General features: G+C 36.1%; 2 protein-coding genes and 1 pseudogene across 2 annotated transcripts; all 3 read right to left on the minus strand.

Annotated features, from left to right (window-relative positions):
• Positions 1–635: 635 nt before the first annotated feature.
• On the minus strand, positions 636–5,241 carry LOC148761470 (chaperone protein dnaJ GFA2, mitochondrial-like; annotated as a pseudogene).
• Positions 5,242–6,982: 1,741 nt separating this feature from the next.
• LOC18593755 (G-type lectin S-receptor-like serine/threonine-protein kinase At4g27290) lies at positions 6,983–10,685 on the minus strand. Its single transcript, XM_018125010.2, has 7 exons — positions 8,988–10,685; positions 8,723–8,839; positions 8,397–8,554; positions 8,071–8,281; positions 7,728–7,965; positions 7,497–7,647; positions 6,983–7,419 (listed from the first exon to the last, which is right to left on the minus strand). The coding sequence occupies exons 1-7, from the start codon at positions 10,261–10,263 to the stop codon at positions 7,114–7,116; spliced, it is 2,457 nt and encodes an 818-aa protein (XP_017980499.2). The 5' UTR covers positions 10,264–10,685; the 3' UTR covers positions 6,983–7,113.
• Positions 10,686–11,381: 696 nt separating this feature from the next.
• LOC18593756 (calcium-binding protein PBP1-like) lies at positions 11,382–12,168 on the minus strand. The gene has a single exon (XM_007021121.3). It carries the CDS (start codon positions 11,852–11,854, stop codon positions 11,477–11,479), a length of 378 nt encoding a protein of 125 aa, XP_007021183.3. The 5' UTR covers positions 11,855–12,168; the 3' UTR covers positions 11,382–11,476.

A 12,168-nucleotide genomic window follows, 5' to 3' on the forward strand; every position in this document is an offset into this window, starting at 1 on the left:
AGCTTTTCGACCATATTTGATAGTGAAACCGCCGTCGTCACTGCCACCAACATTATCTCCGATGATGAGTGCAAGTTAGAGAGAGAATGAGAGAGAAAAGAACGTGAGAAGAGAGAGAAAGAAGGGAAAATGAGAAAAAAATATTTATAGGTTTAGGGTTTTAATATTTTTAAATTACAAAGGGTATTTTAGTCTTATCACATTTTAAGGCTATTCCTTCAATCATAGAATAGCAAAATCCATGAAGAAGCTTGGGTGTAATTAAGCTTGAGTTTTTCCCCGTCATAAGGAATAGCTATTACTAGATAATAGCTATTCCCTAAGACATTGCTTACCAAATGGAGGTAAAGCAAACACATGGGAATATACAGGGAATAGCCAAACATGCAATATATGTTATACCCATATATATAATATACAATATGTATCACTATTGGCCTCAAAAAGATGATGGATCAATGTCATCTATGAGTGAGAAAAATTACATACCCTTACAAACAAAAAGTCAATGCATTCTAAAATTTTTCTCGTAACTAATAAATCCAATTTCTTTCCTTTTACTTTCCTCTTTTCTGTCACCGAGAATAATAACTACGGCTTCATTATCAAAAATGGAAGGCATTCTGGTCTCTTCTTCAGCCAGATGCCCCAGCAGCACGCGTCTCATCTTCACCTTGCTCTTCTCTGGCACATTCTTCAATTAATTCTCGGTGTCTTGGGGTCAAATTCTTGATCACTTAATTTGTTTTTTAAGGAGAGCACATAAATTGAGGCGTAATTTGCTTCAAATGTGAATATGCTCAGAGCAAATAGGGCTGCCTCATAAGTATATTAGAAACATTCTCTTTCACAGAACAACTTTAGAAATTTTCGGCACATAGAAGACTTACTTTGGGATTCTAACGATGAAATGCACATACTGATCACCAAATGCATAAGAATTCCTTGTTTTAATCCCTGTCAAAAACATCCAGAAATTCACAATTGTAGAACTACCTAGGCTCAATTCCCTGTTTTCCTAGTATCTCTCTCTAGTCTTTCTCACCTTTATTCTTCAGAACTACGTTCTGGCCAGGTTGAGTGCCAGGGCGGACCTGAAAATACGAAACGGTCAAAATTCACAATTTTAGTGACAAAATAATCATTCACTTCAACTACAAGAAATAATCAAAGGTCAGTTTCTTATATTTTACATCAATCATACAAATTTTCCAACAAGCCTTGAGTACAACATCACCAGTAAGTGTTGGGACCTGGATGGTTCCTCCCAAGATTGCCTGCAAAAGCCAATCCAAGTAACTCCGGTAAACCAGATAAACGGACCAGTCCTAATAGTTTGTTTTAAAATATAAATGTCATATTTACCTGATTAACAGTCAAAACAACATCTACATGAATGTTGGCACCTTCTCTATGAAAAACTGGGTCTTGGCGGACCTGCAAACAATAACATAATGAAAATTATGAAAAATTTTCATAAGTAAAAGGCTATAAATTTACAATTATTTCCTTTCCTTGAAAGTGTCGTAACGTGCGGGTTCAGGAACTCGACCGCCGGACGCGAGTGAAAACTCACTAAAAAATTAGGTTAAAATTAGGAGTCACCGCTAATCTTTTTTACTAGGTGCGATTGACCACCCATTGACTCGATTCTAATCGATGAAAACTTAAATTAATTTTAAGCCCACCGAAAAGAACCTTAAACTGGTTTACGATTTTCTAGATCTAGGCTCGGAAGTACGGTTACGCCCGGGGAAAGATTAGCACCCTCGGGATGTCCGTTCCATGAACGGTACCATTCTTAGATTATCCTATTAGGCTTTAATTTTTAAATTAGCTATATTTCCTTAGTTATTATTCACTTATTTTTATCTCTTATTCAACCTAAAATGAAATGCAAATGTGAGGCAAGATGAAATGCATGGCATGAGATAAAAAAATACCGGACGAATAACTTTTTATCGAGGATATTTTCCCGAATCCGCCCATCATACTGGTGGGACTCGGGGTAATCTCTCACCTAGGAAATTATTAGAGAAATTCACCTTCGCAAATTCGACGAATAATTTTCGTCATCGGAGTTATCGTACGTTTTTATTTAAAACTAATGTTTTCGTGCATAATGAACCTAATACGAGTCAAAAGCCTTTTATTAAAGATGCTTCTCGAGCCCTCCCATCATACTGGTGGGACCCGATGACATCTTTTCACCTAGGGAATTATCCGAGAAATACCCGTCTTCGCAAAATCCTCGGAAGATCCCATCATTGGGGCTTAAACTCGAAAACAGAAATATTTATATGCAATGATATGCATAATGCAATATATATGTATGACATGTTAATGCAATTATCTTTTTTTTTTATTTAATTATTATTTTTATTTTATGATATTTTTTCATTATTATATTTTTTATTTTATTCCTTATTAATTTTTTGTATACCTTATATTTTTATTCTAAATTTCTCCTATATTTTCCTTTTATAATTAGATAAATTATTTATGATTCCATGTTATTTTTAGTGAACTGAGAAACTTATTTATTATCATTTTTTATTATTATTATTATTTTTATACATTTTTATCATTTTTTTATTATTATTTTTTATTATTATATTATTATTAGATTTTTTTTTTAGCAATCTTTTATTCAAATCTAATGTCTAAAGTTTTATATCTATGTTCAATTCCATTTTTTACTTTCTATTTTATTTCTTTTATATAACATTTTTTAATCCCTAATTTATATTACTAGATATTTAATGTTTAACTTTGAAAATATTTATTGTTTTGGAACTTTCTTGTTGATAGTTTATACTACTTGTCTATTTATTTAATGCCATGGATATTATCTTTTCATACAATTATTATATCTATACATTTGAATCATTATTATTTTTTTATTTTATTTATTATATTTTTTAATATGATTTTCGTATAGTTAAATTTTCATTTATAAAAATTTCGGGATCTTGAAATCAAAACCCTCCCATCATACTGGTGGAGCCTTAATTCAGATTTCGAGCCTAGGGAACATAAGCTCGAGATTGCGACTTCTAGCATCCCGACTGATCATCCCATCATCGGCATTATACTTGTAGTCAATATCATGATATTTTATTATTATTTTTCTTTTTTTATTATCATTATTTTTTTTATTTTTTTTATAATTTTATTATATATTTGTAATAAATATTTTCCTAAACATAAGTTCTTTGTATAACTAAACATTTTCTAAAATATTTTTTTATTTATTTTTTTCATGCTCTATTATTTTTATATTTTTCTATTTATATTAATTTTCTAAATTTAAACTGTCATCTAAAAAATTTAAAATGTTATACTAAAATAATTTAGAACAAATAAAATGGATCAATCTAAGTCATAACAGATTTACAAGAAAAATAAAGCCTTTACCTGACTTGGGCTTAAGTAGTGACCCAAGAAGACCAGTCCAAGGAAAGATCGCCCTCAAGCCCGCTTTGTTGGCCCATTAGGTGCCCCTCCAAACGCACCATTTTGGTGCACCAGTCTCCCTCAAACGACGCCGTTTAGGCTCTAAGCTTTAGTATATAAACCCTTTTTTTTTCTCTCTTCTCTTATTTTTCCTTCTTATTTTCTCTCTCTAGCCGGCCAAATGCTCTCCCTTCTCTCTAAAAATGTTTCACCTCTCTTTCCCTTTACTACCCGCTGACGACTAGGGGAGCTTCCTACCATCGCCGACGCAGGGACATAGATGGCCGGATCTGCCTCTGCCGCTCTCTCCCCTTACCCAAATCGGACTCTCCCTTCGCTGACGCCAACCAACCCTTTGTCGGATCTCCTTCTACCATTTCACTTCCTTTGCCCAAACCGGACTCTCCCTTTGCCGGTGCCAGCCAACCCGACGTCGGATCTCCCTTTGCCGCTTCACTCTTTCTCCCCAACCTCACCGACCGGTGACCTGGGAGCTTCTCTTCTCCTTCTCCTTCCTTTTCGCCGGCCATCCCAAATCCAAAATCACTCCCTAAAAATCCAAGATCTCCCTTAAAACCCAAACCAACCAACTCTAAAAAAAACCCCCTGCTTCTCCGATTTTTGTCAATATATTTACTTTATTTTTTTTGTATTTTTTTTTGTGGTGGATTTGTGGTTGGTTGCTGGTTGCTTTTTTTCTTGTTTTGATTGATAAAGAGCTTTGTAGAGTTTTTGGATGCTTGGTTTTCTGGTTTTTCGATTGTGGTTTCTTGGCTATGGATTTTTGATAGCTTGGTTGCTAGGGATTTTTTGGTTTTTCGATTCCGGTTGTGGCCTCCCCATTGCTACAGTGCCCCCTCCCCTTTATACCCGGTTCTTGGCCTCTTTAGGGGGCACGCTCCACTACCCTGCCAGACGCGAGTTTTTCACGTCTGGCACTGTAGTGGTGGTAGTACGGGTACTGGCAGGGGCGTTCACGCCCTACCAATACTCCTCTTTTTAAAAAAAAATTATTTATATATTTATTCATTTTTTTGTTTCTCATTTTGTTATAATTTTAGTGTCTACAGAAAGGTATACAAACTGTCAAGATATCCAAAAGGCCCTGAACTAGTTACCTTAATGGTAACATAAAGATCCCCAAGATGAGTTCTATCGGGGATCGGCTCCACCACTTCCATAAACCTTCAATGTCTCTTTGTTATTCACTCCTGAAGATGCAAAACAACTTTGAGTCAATCATCCGATAAAAACAAAATACTAGAAGACCATGCCTTTGATACTGGATGCAGGTTTTGAGTCAATCACTCAAAAAATGATCATTCTAACACCAATTTGTTGCTTGCAGTTCTGATGCTGAAAATGAAAATGTGATTGTTAATGCACTGTTATAGTCAACAAGCATTGAGAAGGTGAATAAATCATGAAGAAAGATATCAGTAACATCACTTTCTTTAGTTCCCAACTCTACAGTCAAAAATTAGAAATGATAAAACTCACAGGAGATAAGAAAATGATTTTAAAAGTTATCGAAGGCAACATGGACAAACTTATAGTTTGTTTCACTACTCAGTAGATCAAAGTTTCAAAAATGTCTAATTCTAACATATAAGAATCAAAATGAGAGAGGCGAGATCTAGGAGATCAAGAAATGGAGAAAAAGAAATTTGTAGAATATCAATGTCATAAATTGATCGTGCTAAGTTGTTTGCAATGTTGTCTCCTAACTATATGAAAATTTTATTATATACTTGTTTCTCTAGTGTCAATATTGTAAGTATTCATTATAAGACTTATCTTTAACAAGGTTTATCATTGGCAAAACCTAATCAGGGAACCATCATCCAAACAAAAAAAAAATGTAGAATTTGTGTAGAATTCATTCGTTTTTTCAAAAACAATATAGAATTTGTATAGTATTCGTGTATAATTCGTTCGTTTCTAGCTTGTGTAAAATTCGTTCATTTTTACAAAAGAAAAAAATGTAGAAGTTATGTAGTATTCATGTAGAATTCATTCATTTCACCATAATTTCTATTGAAATATTGAAGTTTCTTGAAATATATATTGAAAAATAGAAGGTCAGAGAAGAAGAGAGAGAAATGATAAGGAACCAAGAAAAGGTGCAGATCTTCATTTTATTAAACAAAAACGATATATATATATATAAGTAACCCGTTTCATTAAGAAAAAACAACATATACATACGGTTGTGAGGAGAGAGAAATGAGATAAACAACTAAGCAAGAAAAATCGTCTGAGAAAAACAGTTGACATTCTAAACGGCATGAAGGAATATTGCATTTAGAACTTGTGCAAATATTCCCCATGAAGATATCAACCAAATAACTCCCTAAACGACGTAGCATAGAAAAAAGAGAAAACAAAATTACAATCCCTAACAGTCAAACAGTAAAGTAAAAAGGTCAAAAAAAATAGTAAAGTTAATCAAAACGACATCAAGGATAAAACTAAACGCTGCGCCATGGAAATAAGACGTGCTCGTCTTCTTTCCAATTAAACTCGCCTAAGGCATGAACACTTTGGCAATCATTCTTTTTATTTTATTTTATTTACTGGTCTTTACTGTATTTTATTATTATTTTTTTAATTATTTTAGGTTGATATTGAGTCAAATTAATTAAGTTTAAGTAACTTGAGCCCATTAAAGTTGTAAGTGCAAAGCTCTATCAATGGTCTTTCTATTTTATTTTATTTACTGATCTTTACTGTGTTTTAATTTTTTTAATTATTTTAGGTTGAATGACTCAAAGTAATTAAGTACCTTGAACCCATTAAAATTGGAACTGCAAAGCTCGATCAATATAAATTCGAATCGGGCCCAAATACCTGTCTGGGCTTTTCCTTTTTTTAGCATAGAAATAGATAATAAAGTAATAAAAAAAAAACCTCGTACAGTGACTGGTCTTGCCACCACCTCCCATGCCGCCTACCATGGCAGGATGAACAGCGACAACTGGGTATAAGAAGATCCGAGAATTATAGAAACAGGGATCTGAAACCACAAAAAAAAAAGGTTGCAAAGGTTCGCGCTTAGCGGTTTCAGTTATGTGAAGCTGTTCAGCTTGCAAAACCAGATTCCCAATTCCAAGATTCCTTAATGATCAGCTACTAAACCACTTCTGGATTTAAGCAACGGAAGTGGAAACTCATGTTACTGCTAATTCCTTAAGTTATTTTGACAGAGGTCTTGTCATATATTCTGCTTTAATAGACTTACTACATTAATAAAAATTTATAATTTAAGAAGAGAATTAGTCCAACCAGAAAACTAAGCAAGAATCCCAGTAATGAATTCTTTTCTTGTTGCTGATAACAAAGGGTTGATTATGCACAGGATGAATAGGTTATGATTTCCTACATTTAGTCCATTTTATAAGTGTTTGATGGAGCTTCAGCATGCATCATAATTCAGTCAGCGGTTTCCATTGAGGCAACCAGATTGTTACAGTTCCTTGATTCGTTTGCCACTCAATAGTCATATCAGCTTACTAGACAGGAGAAATGGAATTCAAGGCCTAAGGTTCTACTAAGATTGATTAACAACTATGTAGAAATATAAGGTACAACAACAATGTTAATGAAAATCATTTAGTAAAGATCATAATGCAGTGTGACATAAGGATAAGAACATCTCTATCGAGGCTCCAAAATTGTGACAGTTATTTCATTGGTTGAAGATGATTCAGGGTTGCCCCGTGGAACTTCTTTAGAATTGTCCTTGTTTGCTAGAAAACCAGGTTGGTTTGGTTGAGGCAATGCACTCTGGCCGCCTAACATCAGAACTACAGATGGCATGCTTGGCCTGTCCTCAGGATGGTGCTGCACGCACAATATACTAATGTGGAGGCACCTTACCACTTCTGATAGAGCGCAGGACTCCCCTAAGAATGCATCATCTGCTAGTTCTAACGGTCTTCCTTCCTTCCACAATTTCCATGCCTAGAGCATATCAAAACCATTTTGTCATTTAATAGTTGAAAGTATGTTGAAAGATAATCAATTTTCATAACACTTACATGTCCTATAAGGCTAACACTTTTGTCTTGATGATAAAACCCTCTATTCTTCTTTCCACTTATTATCTCCAGCATTAATATACCAAAGCTAAAGACATCAGATTTCACTGAGAACTGCCCATCAATTGCATATTCTGGTGCCATGTAACCACTGCAGTATGATGTTAAAAGCAACGTTAAAATAATGAAATATACATATATACAGTTTAAAAGATGACCAACAGTACTTACTAAGTTCCAACCACTCTGTTTGTGTTTCCTTCACTCTGGTCTCCACCAAAAGTTCGAGCCATGCCAAAGTCAGAAATTTTTGGGTTCATTTCATGGTCGAGTAAAACATTACTTGCTTTGAGATCTCTGTGTATGATCCTCAGTCTGGAATCCTGATGAAGATACAGAAGCCCCCTAGCAATCCCAGAGATTATGTTGAATCGCTTGGGCCAATCTAATAGCTTGCTTGTGATTTCATCTGAAAGGTTTCTTATTTCCCATTAGAACATTGAGCTGCTTGACTTCTGTTTAGGCCAAAAATTGCATTAATAAGACTTATAGACAGTTTTTGAAAGATCCATACCAAATATGAAGAAATCCAGGCTTTTGTTGGGCATAAATTCATAAATTAGCATTTTCTCATCTCCTTCAATGCAACAACCAAGAAGTTTTACAAGATTACGATGCTGAAGTTTTGCAATCAACTTCACTTCATTCTTGAACTCATTCAATCCTTGTCCAGATTTCGTTGAAAGCCTCTTCACTGCAATTTCTTGTCCATCTGCTAATAAACCCTGAAAAGTAACATTAACAGGAGTGTGTTAGTTATAGTAATCTAAGTGTTTGTACTGCTACTCATTTGATTAATGACGCATTGATTTTCAGGTACATAAACATGTTGCTTATCACCTTGTATACAGGTCCAAATCCTCCTTCCCCTAGCTTCTTGTTGAACGAAAAGTTATTGGTGGCCTTAGCTATTGTGGCAAGGTCAAACAATGGAAGCTCCATGTCTTCCTTACTTTGTTCAATGTTCTGCTCGGCTTCTCCAATGTCTTCTTTCTTCTCTGAAATGGTGTGAAGAAATATGCCTCCTTTTAATATACAGTTGTAGTTTATATATTTCATTACATTTATAGAGTCTTTTTTGGGCCTGACAAATGATTGATATGCAATTTCAAGCTTGCTTTACATTTCTAAAAAGTTTCCAAAAAACAAAGACAAATGAACTGTACCTTGTAAGTTTTTCCTGATTCGGCAAAAGCCAAGTACCATAAGCATCCCAGCAACTATGGCCAGGGCAGTGATGCCTATGATAACTGCAATCCTCTTCTTAGGCTCACCTCTAGCTTCTTCAGGTTCAGATTTGACAAAGCAATGGCATTGTTATATTGCAGAAGAAACAAAACGCAAAGAATTGCTCAAGCAAACTCAGTTTCACAAAGAAAGACACATATAAAGGAAAATGAATTAACAAATAGTAAAAAATTATGTGCATACTTAATTCTGAAGCAGAAATTCGAATATAAAGTTCCTCTCCACCAGAAGCTATCTGTCTGATATCAATTAAATTATCAAACCACATGGCACAGCCGCTACCTCCTCCTCTTATGTCTGAGTTTGCATAGGCCATGCAAGAACAATTCTCTAAACATTTTGCCCTGCATTCCCTGAGATTCATGCTTTGGTAAACCCAGGAATGTCTAGCATCTGGCAGTTTTAGCCCTTCAAATTTTAGAAATCCATCTTCTTTTGTGCAGTTCAAGGGCTTGTTGCGCGTACATCCTCCAGACCAGTCCATTGAATTCCATTTGTCTGGTATTTTAGGCTTAAATCCCTCTAGACACTGGCAGACTGGTGACTGGCTAATAATACAATTCCCATAAGCACCACAAAGGCCATAACTGTCACAGTAGTCTCGTGGCACAGATGCATATACCTTCCAAGTTTGACTCTCTTCACTCCATACAAAGCGCTGTCGCAGATAAATGGTTTGGTTCAGAACAACCCTTGAGATGAGTGATTTATCCTTGAGGTAATAGACATAATACACCTCCTCCTCGTTAGAGACAAAGCTAAACTGAAAGAGAGGATTGGACCTTAGTTCAGGTGATCCACTGAAGCTGAGTCCATTCCATGGACCACTTCTGTAGTACTTCTTTGAGCCTCTCCAGATGACTGCCTCAGGATTATCTTGTAATTCTATCCCCCAAGAAAAGTCACCAGGGGACGGGTCATCTGAGTTCTTCCATGCTGAGAGATGCCGGTCAAAACCGGTTTTCAAGTCCCATCCTAGCTTCATGCCCGGAAGCAATGTATCTGTTGGATAGTCAAAGCTTTGCCACAAATATGACTGTGAATCACCATCCTTCTCATCTCTTAAGACAAGATTTCCAGAATCTAAGAGCTGTACAATTGGACTTTGAGCTTCTTTGGTAGAGTTTGACGACCAAACAGCACTCTGGTTTTGACTGAGAAGTACAAGATTGCCGATGCTGTTTATCATCAGCAAGCCAGAAGTGTCAGTGATTGGATTTTGCCTATTTGCCACCCAAACAACAGTTCGAACTCGAATTTTCTTGTACCAAATTCCCACGTAACGGTTCTTGGAATCACCAGGACTGAAGAAACCAAGTTCGAAGCTTCCATCTCCTGAAACCAAGGTGTTGCCATCTCTGAGAGACTGAGAGAGAGAAATGGTGTCAAGTGCTATGCGGCATTTGAAGAGAAAAATTAGGAAACTAGTCCTAAAAAATGTTAGTGAGAGAACATCCATCGATGTCTAGCTTGGAGCTCTTTCTACAAAAATGCTTAATGACTAACATGTTTGTGCCTATTTCAATGCCCTGAATGATTGATGACGATTCAACTCACTGGACTTATTGACTTGTAATTATACATGCTTTAGAAGAAATAAAGGGTCATTCTTGACAACTAGCCACATTGTGAAACCTTAAACCAAGTCCTCTGATTTGGAAATGTCGCCTGTCCCTGTCAAATATGGGCTCATATTTGAAAGTTTGGGACACTGTAAATATAGATTTTTCTAGCTCTGAAAAGACTCTCAGTTCCAGATTTCTCGGGTCTCTACTAGGATCGGCAAGAGGAAAAAACATCCAGATACAATTCAAATGTAAATAATCAGGCAGCTTTTCAGATAATCATGTTCCAAAACCAGAAAGAAAGGCATTTAGAAAATAGAAACTGCGGATGACTTGGGGCATTGATGTTTTCAGCAGCTTCCAAGCTTTAGCCAAAATGCCCCCGGTCAGAGGTTACAACGTTAGTATCCTGGACAAGTGACCCAGTAAGCACACACGTTTCAAGAACATGGGCTCCACATGAACCATTCACTAATAAATTATGTTAGAAACAGGGCTGCCATCTAAATTTATTGCTTGATGTTACTAGGAAATTGCACATTTTTTCTGGTTCCCGAAATTTCCGGCCTACCCAGCTGTCAATCAATGTTGTAGAACTCAACTTAGACCCCATCTCCTCCTAGACCATCCAACAATGACTCTATTAGAGCCCAGTTGATTTCCTGGACCATCAAGGCCATTGTAAAAGGATGTAAGACTACAAGGTGAAGTTGGGCCTTGTTCAGGATGCCAACAGAGAGAAAACATATGAAACACATGCATATATAAAATTAGTAAATTACTATATTTTAGAAAATTTTCATGCCCATCAATCCAATTTTAACTTCCAAGAGCAGAGAAATTACACTACAGAAATACTAAAAGACTTGCAGAAATATGAGTTGTTAACAGAACAGATTTTACCACTTAAATTAATCAACCAATAGCTTGATTTTTGCTGTATCTGCATTCTTCAACAAATGAATAAGTGAAGGAGAAAATTAATAACCAAGTGCAAATGCAAATGCAAATATTTGATCAATCTTTTTTCTGCTCTTTCTGTATATTTCAATAATTTCATTACAACAACAATTTTGGATAACACAAGAAAACAAAGGACAAAAAGTCTCAATGAAAATCCTTGAATTCTTGTTCGAAAGCTTCTTCGAACAAAAACCGAGATGCTTCCATCAACTCAGGGCTCAACCTGAACATCAACACACAAAACTCCATCTGATTAAGTGCACCATCACCGTCGAAATCACCTTCTTTCATCATGGACCTTAAATCATCATCTGTCAATTCCTGTAACCCCAACAGGGCTGAATTCTTCTTCAGGCTATCAAAAGTTATGACCCCTTTATCACTATCCATCAAGAGGTTGAACCCATTGCACAGTTCCCCTATCAGGCCATCCCCACCAAGCTTGTTGGCCATTACAGGTAAGAAATCCTGGAAATCCGATGATGATGCGTTTCCTGAAGCTGATGATGAAGGTGCTGCCATATTTGATGTAATAAGATCAGAAACAAGTACAAGGAAAAAGGATGTTAGAAATCTTGGAGATTTGCAATTTGTGGAATGTCCGGGGAGGCCTGGAATGGAATATATAGAAAAGAGTTGAAGTAGATGCGTTGAGACTTCCAAGAAAGAGAGGCCCTGGAAAGACAACTAAGATGCAGGTAATGTGGTCGTAGGCGAATCAGTCGGTCCAGGATTTTGGAACTGCTGCCTGCCTGCCTGCCTGCCTGCCTACATGGTTTCTAGGAAGGTTGGGCAGGGACAGAAGTGTCAATTAATGGGAAAGAAGTGAGTGGTTT

This window comes from Theobroma cacao, chromosome 7, assembly GCF_053813885.1.
Source record: "Theobroma cacao isolate CCN51 chromosome 7, ASM5381388v1, whole genome shotgun sequence".
In the NCBI taxonomy this organism is placed as follows: Eukaryota; Viridiplantae; Streptophyta; class Magnoliopsida; order Malvales; family Malvaceae; genus Theobroma; species Theobroma cacao.

Excerpts from the sequence above, each read along its gene's own strand:
- LOC18593755 (XM_018125010.2), bottom strand. The coding sequence starts at position 10,263 with ATGGATGTTCTCTCACTAACATTTTTTAGGACTAGTTTCCTAATTTTT. Across the intron at positions 8,840-8,987 it reads AATTTCTGCTTCAGAATTAA|AAGCTAGAGGTGAGCCTAAG; the intron begins GTATGCACATAA and ends CTGAACCTGAAG. Across the intron at positions 8,282-8,396 it reads GATTTGGACCTGTATACAAG|GGTTTATTAGCAGATGGACA; the intron begins GTGATAAGCAAC and ends GTTACTTTTCAG.
- LOC18593756 (XM_007021121.3), bottom strand. The coding sequence starts at position 11,854 with ATGGCAGCACCTTCATCATCAGCTTCAGGAAACGCATCATCATCGGAT.